This window comes from Megalops cyprinoides, chromosome 6 (genome assembly GCF_013368585.1).
Source record: "Megalops cyprinoides isolate fMegCyp1 chromosome 6, fMegCyp1.pri, whole genome shotgun sequence".
Taxonomy (NCBI): Eukaryota; Metazoa; Chordata; class Actinopteri; order Elopiformes; family Megalopidae; genus Megalops; species Megalops cyprinoides.
In genome coordinates, this window is record NC_050588.1 from 3,066,674 (window position 1) to 3,091,040 (window position 24,367).

Sequence of the window (24,367 nt, forward strand, 5' to 3'; positions counted from 1 at the left end):
AAATAGTAACTGACTATATCTCGGACATGGAGCCTTAAACATTCAGGGCCCTCACTGCAGTATTTCTTAAAGGCTGTGACGGACGCCGGCTCAGACGTATGTATGCAATCGGCGAAAATGTCCATGAACAGCATAAAAAATGACTGTCTACGCTATAATATAGATACTTTGGATCGTTTTAATGACATCAGTAAATTGTAAATATATGCAAATTGTTTTTCCCTGTTACCGATTTCTATAAAGTAGGCCTATTTACTCATGTTGAAACTGGGTACATGGAAAGGTGGAAGGGGCATGGATGGCTTCGGGGGCGTTGGTGCAAATTAACTTAATCAGCAGCTCTCACCGCTTCAGAAGTAAAATGTAATGTGATGTAATGGGTTACACAATTTCCTCTCTATTTGGTTTTGGACACAGGCCAAGAAATTACTGAAACTGTGTGTATGTATATGTATAAACAGCTGTTCCATTATATACTAAACCTGAATTAATAAACACAGAGAAGGTTGTGGTTTCATGGCAAATATACTCTGGGATTATCAATTTTGATGGTTTGCGTACTGGTGAACAGGGACGCTCTGCATCTTCCTCTCGGTGATTATTATGTAAGTTTTGCACGGTGTGTCGGGAAAAGGTGAAAACACGGTTAAATATATAAACTACGTACGTTTAGTCTGCATACAGCAGAGTGTCTTTTAGATTGTTACAGTTCTGTTTCTTGGCATTGAACTAACTTGTCGGGCCGCAGCCTCCGCTTACGTTTGTGGTTCTCCCGAGTCGGCGAAAAGTGTTCCAGAATCCTAACGGTTTTTGGGCTTTGGGCGTTTTCTAGAACTGGCTTTATGTGTCAAAGACTCGATCTAAAAAATAGCAATACCTTTGGATTCATCATTGTCTAAAGTTGAGGCGTTATGCCCGCGGCCTGTAGCCTACGTTTACCTAATCCAGCCGCAATGCTTTACCCCCTTAAATATCTCAGATGCTTCTGTGGTCCATATTCCGCTCCCTCTCTCTAGGCGAGGTCTCCCTAGTGACCGTAACGCTCTCTGATATGACTCTGTTTTAGTGCAGGAAGAGACAGTAGAAGATATAATACGTGGTATGTGCACTTGTATTTTTCCTAGAGCACATCTTGCGTGTTCTCATTTTTCTGTCTACAGCTCCGCAGTCTGTGGTTCTCACATGGGTGATTTAAAGGATTTCATCACTCTGTGAAATTGAGGTTTTCCGTATTATTTTAGAAGTTGTATGTAATTTCACAATCCTGTCAATTCTGCAATTATTAGTGTAGCCTACTGCCGGGAATGTACAGTTTTCTCTACAAAAATCTATCTTTTCTTTTGTCAGAGAAATTCTTGAGACAGAAAAGAAATTACGATTGACAGTGAGGACTTACATTCGTTTTAATCAGGTATCTCTTCTTGAAAACTTGCTTGTGGTTTAGAGATTCTGTAAAATGCATTTGTTTTAAACGCTTTCAGTGTTTATATATATTTCATATTTTAGTGTGTGCTAATCTATGTGTATTTATATATAGCCTATAATTATATTTATCATAAAAAGTTTTGTAATCAGCTAGGCTACCTGAAAAATACTGAGTCACCATTTTTTATATGATGGAGTTAGCGGTATCTCCTCAGATGTGACCATTCTTATAGCGAATGTGATTAATTTTTTGCATTTACGTTAAGCAAATCCGCTTGAATAAGTAATAACTTTTCACGTTCATGCGAGCCATTTATTCTGTGTTTTATGATGTATCCGCATTCCAGAAAATACGCTACATCTTTGGATTTAGAATTTTATTTAGCGTGTTTGCTTTGGTGAAAATGTGCTCGATCATGGGAAATTTTTAGAGATTACTCTTAGACAGCGATTTATTTTAGGATCTTGTTGGCTATCGTTAATCTGCTGCAAAAACCGCGTCATCGCCAGCTATTCACTATTGATTGTGTTCTTGCTGACTTGGTGAATTAATGGTTGGAATAAGGGAAATACAACTTGAATCAATAGTTTATGGATCGACAGGGAGATTTTAACAGTGAAGGGGGAGGGAAAAGTAGACTTCCGATATAAATAGCTTTCATTAACGAGGAGAAAAATGTAACAGCTTAATGTGGATTTGTGTAATGAAACCATTATGTAGGCATATTGTTTAGACTCGTAGTTTCGGAAATCAAATGTAGCCTATACCTCGAGTAGACTAATTAGTAAGCTTCTTGGGAGAGCTGGAGGGACATGCTGATTCTGAATTATACTGGGTCCTTACATGTCTTTTATTTACATTGGATCCTAGAAGAAGTAGGCCTAATTGTGGCTCGTCGGTCAGACCAAGTATATATTGGTTAACGTTATGGGGCATCTTGATGATATGCGGCCAATGTGAAAAGTAACTACGCCATAAAATTTATGACGAATCCATAAATGTATGAATGGAAGGACTGGTAAAACATAGGCATAATATTATGCGCTATCCCCGTTATTCTGGTTAGATATTATTTTCTCAATCATTATTTTATTTTAAGGAAAACATATAGCTGCACAAAAATGAGGGAACAGATGGCCCACACATTTTGCTGTTGATACGGATTTTGTACACACAACTGACAAACACAAGTGTATTTTATATATGTTATAAATCCGCAATTCTGAATGAATAACATATTGACAATGCAGGATACCGTATCTGTGTTCTACGGTTTTATTAAAAGAAAAACAAAATAATTTGACTTGCATAAATTTTTGAGTGTGTCCATGACGATTGGCGATATGTAGGCTACAAAGGCGTATTTCTGGTTCGTAAACGTTTACTTCGTTCTTCAAGATGCTTATGATGGCCCTTTAGAATCGGTGTATACAATGATATCGTAAGAGTAATCAAGTTGTAAAACTAATGCATTGTTTATTTGTAGACATTATCTTTGTTTACTTTGGTTTGTCGACTGGAATCTATGCGCCCCCTAAACACAACGGTGCACATAGCACTTTTTATTTATTTTACGTGTTGGGTGCTACATACGGATTCAGAATAGAAATGTTACGAAACCTTTTACTTTTTACACCTGTATGAGCGCAAAAACGATTCGTATAGCTGGATGTCTTGGTTTTTGTAAGACAAGAATTTAAACAATGTATAGGACTGATTCAATCCCAGAACTTGTAACCAAACAGTGGGTCTGATTTTGAATGAGGAATCTGTTGTGTTAATCTATAGCATGGTAACTAACTTAATTCTTGGCTTTACTAAAGTATAGGCTCACAGTTGTATAACCGGACATTTTATTAAGGAAGTAAACAAGAAATTAGAAAAAGCAATCTATTGCATTTACATCTAACATGCCATCATATAAATACTTACTGTCTCTTCGTGTTTGTTTTTTTTTTGTGTCAATTGACGGACGCGACCATGACATTACTGCGTTGTCTGGTTTCACAAATAACTTTTTCTAAGTAATCAAAAATAAAAGCATTAGGGTACCGAGTTCTTAATACTTTGGTTTTAGAAGTTGACCTCCAGTCTGAATACAAAGTGGGCACAAAAATAATATTTCATTAAGAAGTGTTGTTGTACTTTGTATACTGTACTGATACTGGATCTTAAAAAGAAAAGTCGAGAGTCTTCTAAGGATTAGTCAGATTATCCAACTCAGAGTCTGGGCTCCTGTGCTGCAGCATGGCATTCGTGACCCCCTGCTCTAATTTCTCTGTCTCAGCATTTGAAACGGATGAGATTCTTACTTCTCTGCTCAGAGGACTGGTGAAGGGTGTAGGGGAGTGCTGAGTGTATATTACTGTTATTGTTCAGGTCTAAATTCACCATGTGCAAAACAGTCATTATTTCTCTTTCCTGTTATTCTTTCCCTGTGGTGTTATTGTGGCACTTTCATTGCATTGCATGTGCATTTCATGTCTAACTTGATGATTTTCCAAAAGGGCATGTTTACAATGCAGTTCAGTTTTAATAGTTCAGTAGGCTAAGGCTTAAACCCTTTACAAACAGGACTAGTTTTTTTTAGCTGGCCTGGGTATTTCACTTTATGTCTTGGCCCTGAGAACCTTGGACACCTGAATTAACTTTTTTCCCCTTTGTAAGCCCAGACATTAGCTGATAGCGGTTCCTCATAAATGTTCCTCTTCACAGAAATCTTTCTTTAAAAGCTTAAGATTGCATGATCTGGGGAAACCAGAGTGTACTCTGGATTCAGTTTTTATTCGTGGGCATTCTTTTGGTTTTAGGGTTTGTGAGTGATGATTAGCTGCAATTCACTGTTTAATCTAATTTTATTTGGTATGTTTGGCATGACCTTACTGTGTAATCTGGAGGACTGTGCTGTTGGAGGGTTGCATTCATCTCACCCCAGCACTCCTGTGTGAGGGCATAGATTGTTGCAGTGAGATGAGCCTATACTATTGGTGATTTCAAAATTGACTTGCATAACAGCAGTGTTAGGTAACTGTGCTCATCTTTCATTGCATTGAGTAAACAGCCTGAACCAAAGACTTAGTCAAACAGTTTGTTTCCACTGGATGATATATTCACAGACTAGGGCTATTCTATTGTGAAATATAAAATGTGAAATATTTCAATAAATCACCATATTAAAAGTAAATACATGCATTTGATGAATAGAATATGTCAGCATTCACTCATGCACAAGCAGCCAGAAATTTCATGCAGTGCATGCAACAGCAACAGCAGGACTAGGTAGCTACCTAGGTGTAGTTACAAGCTTGGTGAAAAATAACAGCGGCAGCAGTATTAGAAATACAGCACTTTATAGATATATTGCATAAATAAATACTACCATATTTACACTGATTGCATTGCACATTCCGATCGGCACTTATTTGTTAACATATTGAACAATATGTTCCAATCTGCAAGCGCTTTGAAAGCAGACAAAAGTGCAAGCACAAGTGAAACACACTGTTGGACATATTTACTCAGTTAATCCACCCTGAAAATACATTCCAGTTTTTTTCTGCTAAGAATGTCCTGCTTAGTTTGATTTTTTGTCTGAGGTAATAGGTAGTCAATACCCCTGGATTTTAGGAAAGCTTGTGTGTTGTGTGAACCTGTGGGAATGTCACTTAAGTTGAAACTGTTGGGACTCAGTGAACTGTAACATACATGTAATATCCTGGTCTCTCCCAGGGGCTTTTTAGAGTCTTCACCAAGAACTTTTATGTAAAGGAAAAAAAACAAAAACAAACATCTTGTAGAAGCAGACTTGGTGGAGAGATACACTCCCTGTGTTGTCAAGGCTTTTTGGTTGTTTCAGCTGTGAGTTAACTGGACCCCTTCAGCACATAACGCAGTTTCAATTTAAAGCCATTGCAGCAAGCTTCTGATACGTAGTACCATATAAACACAGTTATTTTACAAAACTAAAAATCTTAAGATTTTGTGAAGTGCAATAGAGTCATTCCATATCAAATCACCCAGTTTGAGAAAAAATTCCCAGGTCACCCTCTCAGATTCCCCTGAAAAAATTCACAGATGCTCCTATACCAAACTTATGGAGAAATCCCAAATATTAGGTCTGTATCTCTAATAGTTTTGAAACTATATCCCTTTGAAATTTTAATTAATTTATGCAAAAATTTGGTGTTGTCGCTGAGCTTCCTTCGCATTTTTTAAATGCATATTAAATACTCAAGATTGTATCAGTGTCCAAAAGTGACTTATACAGTGAGGAAAAACTATTTGTTTGCTGAAATATTTACAAAATATTGTCTTTGTCAGATACACAACTATGCAACATTAAAGGTAGTAGTGCTGGCAACTACACAAATTAGTTCCAGTGACCTGAACAAAATTCACATTCTCTTCCCAAAATTTGTGCAAAATTAATAACTCTTAAGTATTGCCATGTCCAGTTAAGTATGTTTTTGCAATATATGTCTTGCAAGTCATTGTGTTATTTGTGATACTGATGTCACCAAGTTCTTTAAAATGATAAACTATAAAATTACGGTATTACCAAAAATTTGTAACATTGTAATATTAAAAGCTATTTGGTGAAATGCTGACTTGTCACTATGAAAATATTCACTACTGTCACTGTGAATCTGAATACTATTTACAATGATTGTTTATGTCCTGAAAAGAAAAAGTTCTTGATGTGATTATTTGTCCATTACTGGTGATAATGCTTTGGCATGTTTTTGACAATCAATAAAAATGTTGTTTAATTTCGCTATTTTGAATTAATTTATGACGGAGTAGTATGTTCCTCTTATTGAAATAAGTTTATGTGGCAATTCTGAAACTGTGAACTATGTAATATTTGTGATTTGGTTGGATTTGTACGGCAACAAAAAAATTATAACTCCAGAAGGAACTTCAGCAACAACACCAAATTTTTTGTCAGATCATCTTCAGATATATAAAAATACATGGTAAAAATGTGAAAATGATGGTTAACTGATGGTCCAATGAAGACATGAAAATAGGCAATTTTGAGGAAATTTGAAAATCGAGCACATTTCAAAGAATTATTCTGACACTCCTATAACAGTAATAAATATGGTTGTTGCATAAACACAGCCTAATATGTCATAAATGACAGGAAAAAAACTGAGTGCTTTATCTAGCATACTGTTTGAGTGAGAGGCTCTCAAGGGAGGTGTTGTTTTGTTACGTTTTGAATTTTTGGCCAATTTCAGAGCCTTGTTGGAGGAAAAGTGCATAAGATATTTCAAAGCTGTACATGCGATATCAAAGGATCTATGAATGTTGGAAGTTGGACCGAAAGGCTTGTTCCACAAAATGTATAAAATTAATTAAAATTTATACATTTTGTATAAAAAAGGGCTCTACTTTCAAAACTATTACAGATACAGACTTAATATTTGTGATTTCTCCATATGTTTGGTATAGGAGCACCTGTGAATTTTTTCAAGGGAATCTGAGAGGGTGACCTGGGACCCTCTGGGTGATTCGATATGGAATGAGGTTAAAAGTAGGAACTTACTGCATCTGAATAGAATGAATTTGGTTTTTATGTTAATCTGAATTCTGTGGAATTTTTTGTTAACTGAATTAATCATATGGGATGCCAATCCCATATGATTATGTAGTTTATAATTGCAAGAAATAAGTTTAATATCTGCAGAACATAGAGAGAAAGCACGATCTGGCTCGAAGGACCACTGAAACTGAGGAGGCAGTTTCACCTGTGAATTAGGTTCAGGCTAACGTTGCTGTCACAGTGTCGGTCAGGACACAGGAGTCAGGTTCCGGGTTCAGAATTTTATTGAGGATTTCCTGGGGTAGGTGTGGAATGGGTGTGTGTGTGTGGCTTCCTGCAAGGGAAGGAGCAGGAATACAGAACTAGGCCAGTACAATCATGAATGTGAACAATTCCCACAGCATTAAACACCACAAGTACATGGATAGCTCCATGGGATGGGAACCCTCTACATGAACACAAACATGACCTAACTAAACCCTCAGACTTGGTGCAGCTATGCATTCATGAATTTTCTCTACATGCAGTTGATACACTGCTTGTGGTTAATCAACGCATCGCTTCTCTCACAGCCAAGGTACACACAATCTGGCTGTGAGCTAATAGCGGCTAGGTTGTCTACTGCTTAGGAGGCCATCCCTTACACTACTGTGCATGCGCAACAAGGCTAACAATAGGACGCAGTTCTGTCCGCAACCGCAGGAGGTTCTATGTGTGTACTGTTCTGATTATACTGTACCACATGCATGTAGAGGATTCGATGACGCTAGCTAGCTGGAATCATGGCAGGAATAATTGCTTCTTCTGCTATTTGCCCTGTGACAGTGTAGTCTACTGTACAAACAATGCGAGATGGTAACACGTTGCCTTCCACAAACAAGCACTTCGTCTCGGTACAAATAACAGACGAACACAATCTTAATTAATGTGCACACATAATATGCATTGATTAAGAATGCATATCACCCTTCTTTCTCTACAGACAATTGTAATACAACCAGTTGAACTGGCATGGTACTTACGTTGACACAGATGCACACAACAACAAGGGTTGTCCCCAAGGGTTTGGTCTCCCCACTTGTTCACCCCGCAGGTATTGGTGCAGTACTGAGGTAGGGGAGGTCACCACTACTTTTTAATTGTCCCATATCCTTGGCCCTGTTGGGGTTCTTATCGGTGGTCAAAGGATACGGACAGGTCAGAGGGCAAATGGTGACCTGGGGACCGTCCTTGGGGGTGTGTCTGTGCCTCAGGTTACCTGCGGGGGTCCTGCTGATAAGTGGAGCAGCAGGACCAGTTTGGGCAGGTTTCAACTGAGTTGTAAACAAGGTGCCTGTGAGAGGTGGGGGTTGTGTGCACAAACAAAGACTAAGGCATGTGGCCCTTTTCTACATAGAGTATGTAAAATCCCTTGCATTATATTTAGGGTGTACTCGCACTAGGCCCGGTTGCCTTGTACCGTGTCCGAGCACGATTATCCCCCCTCCCCACTCCCCCACTGGCCTGCACTTACATTGCGCTTAACTTTCATCATGATGCAGACTTTTTGTGTCAAAGAAAAGCGCTCTAGCACAGTACAATGGAGTTCATGATTGTACTTACTTTGTGGCTTATTTGGAGTTGTTTTGGGCGAGGTAACACATGGCCCTCTCACATGCCTTATAGGTTTATCGATTATGCAATGCAGCAATTTTCAGTTAATCGTGCTGCACATATAAGAAGATTTTTATGGAGGCAAGATGATGTTTCAGTCATTACACTAAGGGACAGACCAATATTTTGTGTCAGATTACAGTAGCCTAATCACAATAATGTTAGCTAATGTTAACCAGTTAGGGCTACTACTTGTGTGTGCACTACTGTCATCATTACAACAACAAACATCTTTTATTACTACTTGGATAGTACACTTTTCAATTCATTCGATAATATTTGGGTTAATAATGGGTCTGGTTCTCACCTTATTGATGAACGTGAATTGTAGTTGGCGAGTAAAGCTCCAAATTCCTCCCTCACTGTCAGCTGCCTCCGTAAAAATCTTCTTATACGTGCAGCACGATTATCTGAAAATCGCTGCGTTGCATAATCGATGCTAACTGGCTGGGGAGCTAACGTTAGCTATCTAGCAATAGATTTGACAAACATAGCCAGTTAGCTAACAGGCTACCTATCTGAATGATTGTTGAAGACTAGTTACTTAAACAGGTTTGCTGCTTCATTTGTGATACTCTGACTAACAGCAATGCTTACATCGGCACGCAAAGTATGGTTATTTATTTCACTTGCAAGTAATCAAGCTAATGTGGGATCCAGAGTTATTTTTAGGTATAGATCTACAGAACTAACCAATCAAACATCATTTTGGAGGTAGCCAGCTTGTTTAGGAAGACAGCGGGTTAATCAAATGATGGTTTAAAGTATTTATTATGACTGGGCATGTAACTAACATATATCAAGCTAACTGTTGCTATAACAAATATATTTGTTAAATGGGAGATCATTAACGTCATGCTCGAGTTCCGTGCCCGGGTACGGTTAGCGATCACACTGATGCATACCATGCCCGAGTACAACTGAATCGTGCCTGAGCCCACCTCTTCAAGCAGGCCCGGGCACCGTACGGAGCGATCACACTAGTCAAACGAACTAGACTGTGGGGGTCAAACTTGCTCGGGCACGGTACAGATTGCCTAGTGTGAGTACACCCTTGGACCTAGTCATTTAGGAGACTCTTACAGAGATTGACTTCTGGAGGCTGAAGTGTGTGGTTTTGCAAACTTATCTGACTGCCACTTACTGAGAGCAACATTCAAAATGAGCCACTATTTCAACTCATTTTGAAAGTTGTGTAAAGATATTAGTTCCACTAAAAAGGTGGAAGATGCTTTAGAATAAGGTGTAGTTATAAAGGTGTAAGAAAACATTGCCATGTGTCTTATACATCATTTAAAATACATTGATGAAGTTGACTGTTACATGTGTTGAGGAGGCCAGAGAGAAAATTCCACACAAAACACACACCAGATAATGATCAAACATGCAATGATCAAGAGAAACAAATTCTAAATATGAATGCCATTAAAGTATTTGGATTTGTAGTTGTACCTTATCTTTTGTCTAATACAATCCCCTTCCATTTTCTTTTCCCATAAAGCTGCCTATCCTGGATGGCACTTAACTGAAGGCAGAATTGCTGCAGGATGAAAACATGGCTGCGCCTTTTCTTGCACCACCAGGACCTGACAGCTTCAAGAAGTTCACCCCAGAATCTTTGGCTAACATTGAGAAACGCATCACTGAGGAGAAGGCCAAGAAGCGCAAGAAGCCCGACAGCAGTCATCGAGATGATGATGAGGACAACAAGCCGATGCCCAACACTGACCTGGAGGCGGGCCGCAGCCTACCGTTTATCTACGGGGACATTCCTGAAGGCCTGGTGGCAGAACCACTGGAGGATATGGACCCTTACTATATGAATCAGAAAGTAAGTAGCCCTTGTCCTCTCCCAACACCCCATTGTAACCATTCTTAGCTCCTTCTAGCCCAGCACAGCTCACACTCTAGTGGTTCCTACATACTGGCAATAAAGCAGCAACACCATTGCCCTATATGTGATGAACACAGAGGATGCTCTTAGGAAGAAAACACTACTTTGAATGCCTGAATGTAACCTTTAGATATATTGATCTAAACCAGATTTAATTACATCTGTGGTTATTGTATTAGAGAAGCATCTCCTGTTCCTTAACAGCCTCCATAGACTTTCAATGTCCCAATGGTGGAGCAGTGGCATGTTTATAAGAGTTTGTGGGGAGAGATGGCAATTGCAGTCGATCAGTGAGGGAAACGTGCAGCTGGTGAGGGCTTTCAGATACTTGGATGACAGAGGTCATGAGCTCTTTATTGTGGAGTCAAGTGATGCCTTATCATGGTGCTGTTTGCCATTTATTCACTGTTCTGGATGCTGGCCAGTAGGATGTGTTCTGTTTGGGAGTGGGGTAGGCAAAAGAGAGAAGAACTTCACTTGGTGTCCCTGTATTTAATGTCAGCTTTCATTATCTGACTGTTCAGTTCTGTTGCAGGTGAACATTTATTGCAATATATCTGAATTTGTAACACAGCCCATGAAAGATGTAATATTAAAAAAAACTTAAAGCCTGTTTTTATTTGTCCTGGAGATTATATGTCAATTGATGAGAATAAAGATAATAAAAGAGATTGGAAATTGCGGACAGTGTGCAAGAAGCCTGTTAACTCCCATTAATTCACATTAATCTCCATGGTAAACTTTGCATTTTGAAATTTCCCAAAATTTTGCCACTCCAACTACTTGCAATATTTCACTACATCAAGTGATTGACAGGGTACATATTGATTTAACATCACCCCAAAATGCAAAAATATGGCAGTACTGTAAGTGCTCAGGAATGAACACCTTGTGCAAATCCTTGCAATGTCAAAAGAGGCAGATTTTGTATTGTGATAAGGGAGTTTCAGTCTTGCAATTTCCAGAATCTGAGAGGATTGAGTCAAAAATGCAAGAAATGTGGGGATGAATGTATTATTATGCATAATCATAATACATTTATTCCCAAACACAATAGTGACAATGAATCCATAATAATACATATTATGAAAGTATTATTATTAACTTTGTAGGCCATGTAATAGTGAACTTAATTTTTACAGAACAACATATTTTGTGGATTAATTTAGAAATGCGGAAGTGCAGTGTAAGGTATATTTTCCCATGGTATTCAAAGGAATTCCTCAAACTTAGAATATTTAGGTAGGTTTTAGATCATTTCTTTTAGGATTTCAAAAGATAAGGTCTATATCGATTCAAAAGAAAGCATTCACAAAAAAAGTTGATCTACACATCTCTGTGAGACTCCATTTTTTTCTTTATACATATAGCACCCCAACAGACTGGCTTTCATTTTGTAATTACGCAGCAAACAACATGCTGGCTGTGCTGTCTGAGAAGAAGAAAAATAGTAACTGTAATATGAATGGCAGCTATAAAGTGCCATAAAGCAATGCAAACATTAAAATATAATATATATATATGTTACAAATTAAAATAAAGCTGAAGCAGAATCACCTTGTTCATATTGGTTTGATTATGATTTGCTATAATATAATAACTAGGCGGGTATAATTCAGATTCAATTTACTTCTCAAACTGTTTGCTGAGGAGCTACAAAAATGTATATTTCTGCGCTTTGACTGACTCTGTAATATCATTGCTGGTAACTGCTACCTTGCTAGATTTATATTCACTATTCTTCCATGCATGTAAGTCAAAAAAAGTACGCAGTTACGCACTTTTCAGCCTATGCGTATTCTCCCCTTGACTTAAGTCTATGATTTGTGCACCATGAAGGCAGTTACGTGCTTTGGGCGAAGCAACCCCAAAATCTGGGTGTTTCTTATGCCAGCGTTTCCCAACCCTGCTCCTGAAGGCACACCGTCCTGCATATCTTCTATCTATCCCTGCTCTACCTACCTGACTGAACTCATCAGTGGCACTTTTGATTAGCTGAGCACACCTGATTTAGTCAAGCAGGAAGGATACATAGAAGATATGCAGGACAGTGTGCCTCCAGGAGCAGGGTTGGGAAACACGGTCTTATGCAAACATAAAAAAGCAGTTTTTGTTAGTTGATTGCTTTTTGGAAAATTAAGCTACGAAGCGTTTTCCTTATAATGGGAGTCAATTGGAGAGAGTTTTGCTTTTTTGATAGGAGATAGTGTTTATGACGTGAGATGTGAGACAAATTTGGTGATCATTGATCGCTGTTTTGGGACATTAAACCATGTTAAGCCTTTTCTTTATAATGGGCGCCAATGGAGAGAAAAATGCTTAATGTAAGATTACGACCATACTCCTAGGATTTCGGTTTTGATTTTTGACAGGAGGAAGTGTTTCTGACAAGAGATGTTAGAGAGAAATTTGGTGATCATTGATTGCAGTTTTGGTACATTAAGCCACGTTAAGCGTTTTAGAATGTCCCGGCTTCTGTATGCCTTCAGGCTTTGCTTTTTCTAGCCAATTTCCCCGGCATCGAAATCAGGTACATATAAATGTCAGGAAACCCGATTCTTGGCCACATGTCAATGTCCATGGACCACTGGTTCTTTGGTAAATTGTAAGGATCACTGTCGAGTCCAACTGTCTTTAATTTAAGCAGATAATCATTTGTTTTACTCCCGGTTTTGCAGTCTTCCGTACTAAACGCAGCCATGTTGCAGGATGTTTTGCCACTCAGTCCGACTGAGGGGGCGTATTCCGGCAGGAAAGTGATGTCAATGCATACCGGAAACTTCAAGAGTAACTTTCTGTTTTTGTATGCAGAAAGTTTTTTTTTTCTTTTTTGTGGAGGACACATTTTATTTAACAAGGATTCCTTAACTGCTGCATTGGTTATGGAGTGAATGAACATGGTTGTTTTTGGCTTACTTGGCTATCAGTGCACATTCTAGGAACTGCCCTGGGTAAAAGGCAAATTAAATGGTACATCCAAAGTTCAAAAATGGCTGACTATATGTAAATGCAAAGTTGCACCAGCTAGCACATGAAATTTTTGATGTTACATTAGTTGAATCAACCAAAAAATCCTCTAGAATACACAAAACCAAGCTTGATTACAGTCACCCCCAAATTTAAACTGATAAAGTCACAGGGTGTCCTGAACAGGCAGTCTTGCCTGTCCTTTGCTTCAGCTACAGGGCATAAGTCTGATCCTGTATCCAGATTGCTACAGAGGGAACCTGGCCATCTGGATGTGAAGCTGGTGACCACTGCATCCATATCCAGGCTGTCAACACAATGCCTATTAACAGACTATGAACATCATTATGGTCAAATAAAAGACACAAAAATGTTAAGTATGCTTTTTCAAAACATTTTGCCTCAGCGGTTTGCCTCAAATAATGAATATTTAATCCTGTTCCTGCTTTTTGTCTCAAATCAGTTGGAAAAGTATCAGAGGTAAATTGCCCAGCTCATCCCATATTAACAATAATTCACCAGGAGGGTGACTTCTAAAACTAATGACTCATCGACACTGAAGGAGACAAAATGCCACCATATACCCATTCAGGTGAATTTTGATTTATTATGACAAATATTCAAGTAATTTTAATTTAGTATTCAACTGCATTTAGCTCATTCTGCAATGTATCACACAGACATTTCTCGTACCTATGCGCTACACTGTTTATTAATGGCAGACATGTGCCAACAAAAACATGCTCATTCAGTGGCTCATTCCATGAAAAAAACCCAAGAAGTGGACCATGTCAGATATATAAGAAAGTAAACCAGCAAAGACCAATCCTGACACACACACACACACACAAACACACACACACACATACACACACACAATATTCTTCCTTCTTAGTTTTGGTTGAGTTTTAGCTGATGAAAACCCCAGACATTTTACTCATCTTTTAAGTCACATTTTAGTCTTGTTTTATTTTTTTTTGATTTGTTTTTTGTTACATAATTACAAATCTCAGTCTTTCTTCAGGCACATAGAGATGCATTATACCATTCATATATCTTTAATTGCTAAGCCAACAAAACAGTTAACATTACTGTTGTCAGATTCTACACTAAGGGTCAGGGAGTCCCTGCTGTGTATTTGATGTATTCTGATACCACGAGAGACCCAGTTTAAACTATTAAGGGCCTTACTTATTAGGTGACAGCTGGAATCAAGTGTGCTAGTACTTGAATAGATCTTACATATAGAATGACTCTATGACTCTAAAGCAGTGGACATATAAATGATTATAAATTAATAGAGAAGCTTATCAAATAACATATACACTTCAAGGGTAATTAGTTCAACTTAAATTATAACTGTGCATTGTGCACCGTGCATCATAACTGTGCATTGATGTCATACATGTAGTTTTTGTGAAGAGTATACTTTAACCAGTAAAGAAACAGTTATTGAGGAGTACAATATTTCAACCACAATTAAGAGCAATGCAGCATAATGAATTGACTCTTAGGAACCTTTACAACTCTTATATTACAGGTGGGAGAAAAAGCCTCACATTTTAGATGATTCTGTACATTCTGTATTTCATCAAAATCACAGCTGTATGACTTTTGGAATGCCTTTTTAGTCCTCACACTTAAACTCAACCCAGAAATACCTGCACTGTCCCTGAAATGCATAAAAGAAGCACAACTCAAAATGGGAAACATTAAAAAAAATAAAACACAAACCCAATAGGAAAATGCAGAAGGAAACTGAGAACATAAAGCTAGTGATGATTTGCTGTCAAAAATGTGAAACCTTCAGAATGAATAGCACATTTACAAAACTTGTTCTTACAAAGTGAAATTACAGAACTGTGTACACTTTTAATGAAGTGGCAGGTGTTCAAAAAGGTTATTTTAACTGCTGGAAAAAGTTACTATGTAAGCGTGTTAGTTGGATGTTATCCTCTGTTGGTAAATGCCCCAAATACCAAAATGTGTCTTATTCCGATAAAGAAGCAGATCCGATGTTCGTAGCAAAGTCAGGAAGGTTTATTTGCACAGCCGGCTGTGGGAACAACAGCATGGAGGAGAAATTCAACAGGTATAGGATATAGTTCTTTTTTATACAGTTACAGTAGGTACATTTACATATGAGTTACAATGACCAGAGGGGGTGCTGTTTTTGATTGGTTTTGTGGAGTTGTGCATTGCTAAACAGCTCCCTCTCTAATTGGGTCTCTCCTGAACCTTGTTACCTAATTGCCTCCGTAGGGTTCAAACTTCAAAAGTGAGGTCCATATATGGTCATGGGGAACCCCGTGTTCCGCAGACTGTTATCATCAAGAAGCGCCGTTTGGCTCTGGTCGGTTGTAGTGGCATCGCTTTGTATTGTAATACACATTGCTTGTCATTTGTATTCTAATACACATTGCATGTCTCCAGATCAAACACCATTTCATTCCACGGAACTGTCTCCTAACACCTAGCTAACCACCATGAGTCAGCTGTCTTCAACTTAATGACCTTGAAAGACATTTTTGGACCGTGTGTGCCAAGTATTGGAGGGTTAATGAATACTGCGATGTCCCTACAGTAACCCACAGAGTACATGTATGGAGCGTATGAGGATTTGTGTGTATGCAGTAATGCATCTGTGTTTCACTTTGGTATAAACTTTGGTATAAACTGCAGCCTCCCTCACAAAACATTGCTGTTAATTATTTAATATACTGGTTACTGGTTAGTGCATGAGTAGAGTGTAGGTACTGTGCTGTAGATCTTATCTCTCAATGTGGCATACAGAGTTGGCGATAGTAAATGTATTCACATATTTGGTTGTTTATACAATTGCTCTCCTCTTAAGGGAAGGTCTTAAGGGAGCATTTTCATGTTTAGTTCCAACCTCCCCTTCATCCCCCCCCCCAACCCATTGCATGAGCTTGCAGTTGCAGTGAAACTTGATGAAGGTGAGGGAGGGCGTTGAGAATGCGGCGTTGCAGTTCTGGCATCCCCCGTGGGGGGGTGACACTGCCTGAGTATTTTAATGGTCAGAAACCAAGTAGCCTTGAAACTGCAAGGAGATGCAGGCTGTTGGGTGAGAGTATGTGAGGGCATCGGTATGTTTGCTGCATGGGATGACCTGGGTTACTCAGATATGCTCACACTGTCTAACATGCTATGTGGCATGTTAGACAGTCAGCTTTGACTGTCCATTTGGCTGGACTAAAAATTCCGGTACAAAATTATATTAATTCTATGATTAGTTGATTCAGTGATTCAGATTATATTTTGGTGTCTGCTTCACTGTCTGTATTTAGCAGCTAGCTATATATTTTTAATTTATATTCAACTTTGGCAGGTTAGCATATGGTTTGCATATGGTTTGTTTCAGATACTCCTCTGGGAGGGTACGTGGACAGATAGAAAGACAAGCTGCTGTATAAAGGTGTCAGTGTGGCAACCCAGTTGGCTATGAGCTGTTCTTACCAAGTCTGAGGTTTTGAGTTCAGAAGTGTCTCCCCTGCGTTGCAGTTTCATTTTGAGGTCTCTGCAGTGACGTCAATATATCCAAACGCAGGGCCTAAAAGTGTCCCCAGCAGGAAAATGCCCAGTTAATTAATACCACTGGGCAGCCTCATTGGCTGAACCCAATCCACATGGTACATAACAACCACCAGAGGAATGATTTCAGTTTATTTTGAGAATTAGATGAATTTGGGTGACTTAGCTTTGGTTAGTTTGATTGCATGCAGCATTTTTATTTTTATTATTTTATTCATTTTACAGTTATTAATAAAATTGATGAATAAGTGTGGTATTTGTACATGTATAAAACAGTTCCTCCCTGTTTTGGCTCTTCTGGCTCTGCAGTATAATGAATTGGATTGAAGCCATGGTTTAATGTGCTGTCTGAAGCCAGCTCTTTGATGACACAGCATCCTCCAGTGCGGGGCAGAGAGGGTGGGGCGTGGCTGTCCAGGACATTTTTGCAACTAAAAGAAAATGGATCGCTCTGTGGACATGGGGTTTATGTAGAAAATTTTGCATTTATGTAGAAAATATTGCTGTCCCATTTATTGTTTGTCAATATAATACAGGTGTGATGTTGGTGTAATTAAGAAACAATTGTATATATTACCACTAATACAGACATTGAGTGGTCAACAAAAGGAAATGAAACTGCAAAATGGATTAGTAATTGAATGAAGAATATGGATAAAATGGAAACAAAACAATAAGAAGTGAAAGGGAATGTGGAGGAAAGGCAGACACCGATGAGTGCGAGTTCAGAGAGGGAATTTAACATCTGCATATCAAATTACAGGAGATCATAAAATGATAATTGTAGTGTTGTTAGATGACAAAGCATTCGTTGGCCATGGGTTTATCCATACAATTCATGGAATACAAGCAAACCTAATTTAACTATCTGATATTTATTACATCCTATAAAAAACAAAATGTAACAGACCTCAAACAAATTGTCCATGTACTTTAACTGACATTTTTAACACATCTTGTACACAATCACATCACAACTCAGCTGCAGGAGAAAAGATCCCCAACAAAGTGCCCAACATAGGGTAAGGGGTGATGGAGTCTTTACAGAGCTTTCATGTTGCTACCAGAAACGAACAAAAATCCCAAAGAAATATTTATGAAAGACACTATGGTATAGTGTCAGATTGGTATGAGTATACCAATCAGCTTAGCAGTGCAGCCCCCCTCCTTCCCACCCAGAAAAAAAATCCACAAAAACAACTCAACAGAGTATCCTCCTCCTTCCTCTCCAAAGGCCTGGGGACAGCTTACATACCTTTCAGTCAGAGTCTAGAGGGAGAAGAAAGGTACCACTGATAGAGCACAGTGTAAAATATTTCATGCCTGAATTAAAAAAGAAAAAAAAATGTATTACACCATATGTGGTGCACCTATCCACACATATAGCCACCCATATACACAGTGTCTGTGAATAATATGCAAAATGGACCAGAAAAACGGCAAAACAGCAAAACGGTTTGAACAATGTCTTGTAAGTTCATTTTAAGTTAAATGGGGAGAAACTAGCAAGCTCCTTTTAAAATGTGTGCATGATAATGCCAGTGCAGCAGCTCATCATCACAGTTAGTGTATCCCCCTGTTCTCACACAGATGTATCCTACTCACAATCAAAACCCTGTTCTTGTGCTCAGATTGCCTCAGCTCATACTCAGAAATCTGTTGCTTTCTCTTGAAACTGTCTCTGCTCTCGCGGGAAATCTCTCTGCTTGCTCTCATTTTGCATTCTGCTTGCATCCAATTCATTCTCTGCTCTTGCTCAGGACATTACCTGCTGTAGCTCAGATTTTCTCTGCACATTTGGATATTTTCAGCTGAAAATTACTGCCACAGCTCTAGCCAATAAGAATTCGTCAGAATGCATTTGTTCATTGAGTGTTGATTGGGTGACCGGAATGTTGGGTTTTTAGTCAACAATAGCTAGGGAGGTAGTTCCAGCTGTTTTTCAATTTTGTATGGATTATCCTTGTATAAGTTATGTTTTTTTAATTCTTTGTAAGATATGACTTTTCAGTGTGTGGTTGATATGATTATGATGACTTTATAAGAATTGTGTGTGCTATATATATTGCTCTCAACATGTTCTGGTAAGTATATGGCTATCTATAAATAGCACAACCGTCTTTATTATAAAGGAAAATATAACCTGATCTTAATGTTATCACAGAGATTTGAACTAAGTGATAAGTAAAGATCTGTCAACTCTATTGCTAGACAGCAAGCTGTGGAGATGGATGATACCAATGAATGAAAGTAAAAAAAGGAGAAAGAAGGAGAAATAACTGACGGCAGAACCGAATTTAAAATAACTTGCAACCAGTGTTGCAGTTTGGATAGCAAGCAAGCCATCCATAAATCTGTCTAGCTAGCTAACTGCCTAGTTTATTGATTCTACCATACCTGTGTCTAGCTATTCAGCTCGCATTACATTAGTAGTTAGTTTAGCAATCATGATGAGGCTCTCTGCTGTTATTGCAGCACTTTCAACATTTATCTCATTAAAGCTTTGATCCATGAAATACCATTAGTGTATATAAGATTAACAATGTGTGATAATCGATTTGCCAGCTTTTATGCAAACTAGTTATTATGGATGGATAGCTAGCTAGTTGCTAGATTATGGGTTTTGGCATTAATATTGCAGCTAAAAATATTGCTGACTGCACAGTGAAAATCTAAGATGATGTCGTGAGCAAGAGCAGAGAATGATTTGAGTGTGGCCTGAAAGCTTACTGAGAGTGACCAGAGACAGTTTTGCATGAGAGCGTTGGACTTTTTGAGTGTGAACTGAGGCAATCTGAGCTGGAGGACAGAGTTTTTAGCGTGAACAGGATAAATTTTTGCGACAGGAGGCAGTCTGGGGTCGGGCAACAACAAGGCATGTCAGGATACTCAGAACATGCGAGAGCTGCTGCATCTATATAGCACAATATCAAAGGTTAGGTACTCCCTGTGGGCTCATGGTTTGGTCACTGGTCGAAAACTATTGCCTATATGATGAAGGACATGAAACCTCTGCAGTGACCTCTGGGTGACCTCTGCTGGAGCTCCCCTTTGAAATAACAGGTACAACAGAGGTGTGGATGGCTGAGCACTAGGATGATTTTGCTTTTTTAAATTAAGTGTGATGCAGATAAAGTTTCTTTTAAAGATGGTGCTGTCTTGTTTTATGGCCTGATAAGGGTAGGGGGCCATGCAGAGCACAGGGGGCCCCTTACCAGATGGCGTGGCTCCATATAGAGAATGTGAACATATGTCACACCGTGTTGCATGTTGGGATGGGGGCACCATCTTGTGAGGAACGCGCTCTGTTTACCTGTGCCTGCTACGGTGGTTACCTGGATACCTTTTGTTTTGTTTGGCTAAAAAGTTGTTTAAATCGCTCAAATCTGATGGAGAAGGGACGACATGGAGAAGGGGAAAGAGAAAGAAAATGGACCCTACTGGGAGAAATTAAATCGCAATGCCAAGCAACAGTATTTAGACAAACTAACAATGATAAATAACATACTTCCATATGACTTGGCAGCCCAAGACTGGATTACAGACCCCGATGCACTACCTCCACTCACATACCTGGACATTCTAAATTCTCGTTTTTGGACTGAGTGCATACACTTTGCATGAGTTTAAAAGTTTATACAAAACTTTCAAAAACATTTTATTGAATCATAGGCAGTGGGTTTGATCAGTCACATCATTAATAAAAAAGATTTCCTATAATCTTGGACCTCCCTCTTACTGCAGCTACTCACGCCATCCGGCGTCTTCTCGTCACCTCCTCAACTTGCTTCCCTTTGTGTTTTTTCCACGTAGGAAAGGCGAAAAAACGTATTCCATCATGCAGTTTTCTCCCTGAATGCTGGTGTGACCTACTATGGCAGTACTTGATGCAGCAGCACTGACCTACCATGGCGATGTTTTTCAGAATCACGACAGAAAATCAAAACACAGCCTCCAGCTCACTAACAGAAAGGCAGCGGGATCCTCACAAGATGGCGCGTAAATAAAATTCAACATGGCGTGACATCAACTTGCTATTCTCTATACCCTACATAGTAATAGTTCAGATTGTATGTATGTATGTTTGCTTTTTCCATGTGTTCCCCAGTTTAAGGATAATGGTGTAGGTTCTTTTTCTTTAACCCAATCACTGTGCAATAAATCTTTGAAACATATATGGAATATGGCAGAAAACACTTGTTAGCTGGTGTGTTGAATCAGAGGTCTGTTATGGTATTTTGTAAAACTGTGCAACGGTGTAATTTTGGATAATGGTCCAAACTAAATATCACTAGAGCTCTAGTTACAATTTAAGCTGGTTAAAGTACAATTAGAGTCCCCCTCTGTTGTTTTTGGTATGGCTTCATTTTTTACACTGCAAAAAATCCAAATCTCACCAAGCATATTTGTCTCTTTTCAAGTCAAAATATCTCTTTACACTTAATATAAGACACAGTCACCAAACAAGCAAAATTTCCTTGAGCTACAAGGACTTGTTTTTAGACGGTGCATCTTGAATATCTTGTTTGGTGAAACTGTCTTGAAAACATCTTACTTTGAGTAGTATATCAAATTAAGCAAGCCTTTTTGACAAGTCAGAAGGTTTTTAAACTGCATGACACAAAAACACTTCCTAATACCAGTTAAAAATGGATCAAAATTAGTTTTTTTCCACCTAATTTTAAGATCCCTTTCAAGAAATCTTAACAAGTGTATTTCCACTAGTTCCATTGGCAGTTTTTTTTTTTTCATTTATTACTAGCAAAAAACACCTTGTATTGATTATTTTATTTCTTATTTTTGAAGGGCTATTTTTTGCAGTGTAGGTAAATGTCCCAGTTTCATTTTTCAAGTAATTTTTTCCAGCCTTTGTGCAGTGACACATCTGAAGCATCTTGCTCAAGAACTCAAGCTACAGCACAAAACAAGCACAAATAAAAGATACAGTACACATAAACATACAAATCAATACACATACAAATATGCATATAGGATAAGGTGGAAAAACATTTAATGTGATGTCTTTTTTGTGTACAACATTAACGGGGCTTGCCTTTTTCATTGCTACCTCATAGGTTCATGGTTGTATGTGTGACTATCTGTGCAAGATGATTTTCCTCATACCCTGTTTTTATTGTACACATAACAACCATGATCCTATTTGTAATTACACGTTCAACATTGTAGTTCTCTACAGTGTAAATTATTTGTTTATTAGTGAGTTTGGTTGTCAGTGGTGTTTACATTTACATCGACATTTATTCATTTAGCAGACGCTTTTATCCAAAGCGAAGTACAAAAGTGCATATAGTGGGCAAACAGGCACAGGCACAAGGGCAAGATGTGTACATGTCATACAAAGCAGATAGTGCTGAGGCTGAGCACAAGGTCAGTGTAGTGAGACATGCAATACGTGTGCAATACATGCTAAACCATGGAAATTATTCTCGCTAGGCTAGTAAATTCAAACATTATCAGACTTGACAGACTTTTCCTTTGGTTCAGATTTCGTTCATGATTTACTCTTTGTTTTAGAACAGTTTTAAATGGAAAACAGTAACAATAATAATGATGATGATAATAATAATAACAATAATAATAACAACAATAATAATATAACAATAATAGTAAATCAATAAAAATTGATCTGTTCACTTCAGTCACAGTGGGGTTGTCTTCTTAAAGTATGGACTGAATAAAAACTGTCAATAAGAGAAAAAAATATAACCAAGGAAAGACAAGCCCAAGGTATTCATATAACAAAATGAGTCCCTGCAAGACATCACAGTACAGCATGTTTGGAAAAAATGTGATATTATGTCCTATGAAGTAATTTTCATTTGATGCTCTTGCATTTATATGAAGGTTGTCCTCCCCTCTGTCCATTCCATCCACAAGATATTACTGTCACTGCGTAAGTGGGAATTAAGTACTGCTACTGAGTAAGTAGGATTTGGCGGCAGTGTAGCATAGTGGTTAAGGAGCAGGACTCGTGACCGAAAGGTTGCTGGTTCGATCCCCGCTGGGGCACTGCTGCTGTACCCTTGGGCAAGGTACTTAACCCACGTTGCCTCAGTAAATATCCAGCTGTATAAATGGATAACATTGTAATGAACTGTAACCTATGTAAGTCGCTTTGGATAAAAGCGTCTGCCAAATGAATAAATGTAAATGTAAATTTACCACTACATGAGGGAATGCCTATAATTACTTGAATCAGCAGCATGCTAGTAAAGGCTCCCAGTCTCATTAAAGTATGCTCAGGCTGAGGGTGTAAAGGAGATTATGACATCTATAATGAGTAGAGAGCCACCATGCAGTTTCCCAGTACTCCTTTATGCCATTAACTGTCTAATTTTTGGAAGTTTAAAAACATTATATTTTGTCAGTTTAGATGGCAGAATTGCGACATAAAGAGGGGTTTTGTCCTCCTCATGTAGGAGTTCTGTTTTGAACATAATTTGAAGAAATTTTACGTGTATTGCAGTTGGTTCCCTTCTTTTGAGAGTAGGACATAAGGTAACAGCCAAATAAGCAATGGAGCAAGTGACTGTGAACTAATATTTTAAGATTAATATTGAGTTTGCTGCAGAATCTGTGTCCTCTCACGGGCTTTCTCTAAGGATATGGCCATCCTTCATTCTCATCAGATTTCAATTTTTACAGTTTTGCAGTTTCATCTACCCCAACACCCAAAACTGTGCAGTACAAGAAGGCATCCAGGTGCCCTTTGTCTGCTGGCTGTAAGTATGTGGTGATGCAGATGGATACACTACTGCCATGAAGGTATGCGTCCAATTGGCAATGGTGTTGAGGTATCCTGTGGCACGCAAGCATTCCTCTGTTCATGTCAATGGACCCAATTTCTGTCATGAAAACACTATGCTGTTCCAAAGGTACTTTATGCCTCTTTCCCTTTCACAATTCATCATCTCTTCAGAGAAAAATAATAAAACGCATAAATACAAACTTAATAGTTTACTGCCTCGCTTTGTTGCTGCTTATCAGTTTCCACCAGTCTACTCCTCTTTTTCCCCGCTGAGTATCCACATCCCATAATACTCCTCTTCACCCTTATTGGTTAATCACACTTGCACTTGGTTTTACGCTTCCAAAATAAAAGTACAACATAAAAGACCCAATGCCCATTAACATTAACTGTATATAATGCATATTATCATACACAAAAGTATGAACCATTACATTCTGGTCCTCCTATCGGTGTGAAACAGCAGGGAAAGGAATTCATCAGACCAGGTAATGTTTTTCCAATCCTCCATTGTCAAGTATTTGTATTCCTTAGCCCACTGCAACTGTAGCTTCTTGC

The 24,367-nt window shown here is 38.5% G+C and overlaps 1 protein-coding gene across 1 annotated transcript in view; it reads left to right on the top strand.

Moving 5' to 3' along the window:
• scn8ab (sodium channel, voltage gated, type VIII, alpha subunit b) overlaps positions 1 to 24,367 on the top strand; it is a 120,567-nt gene that overhangs the window by 865 nt on the left and 95,335 nt on the right. Inside the window, exon 2 of the mRNA XM_036530807.1 lies at positions 10,129 to 10,458. Coding sequence (XP_036386700.1) covers positions 10,183 to 10,458 — 276 coding nt within the window. The 5' untranslated portion in view covers positions 10,129 to 10,182. The remainder of the gene's footprint in view (positions 1 to 10,128; positions 10,459 to 24,367) is intronic.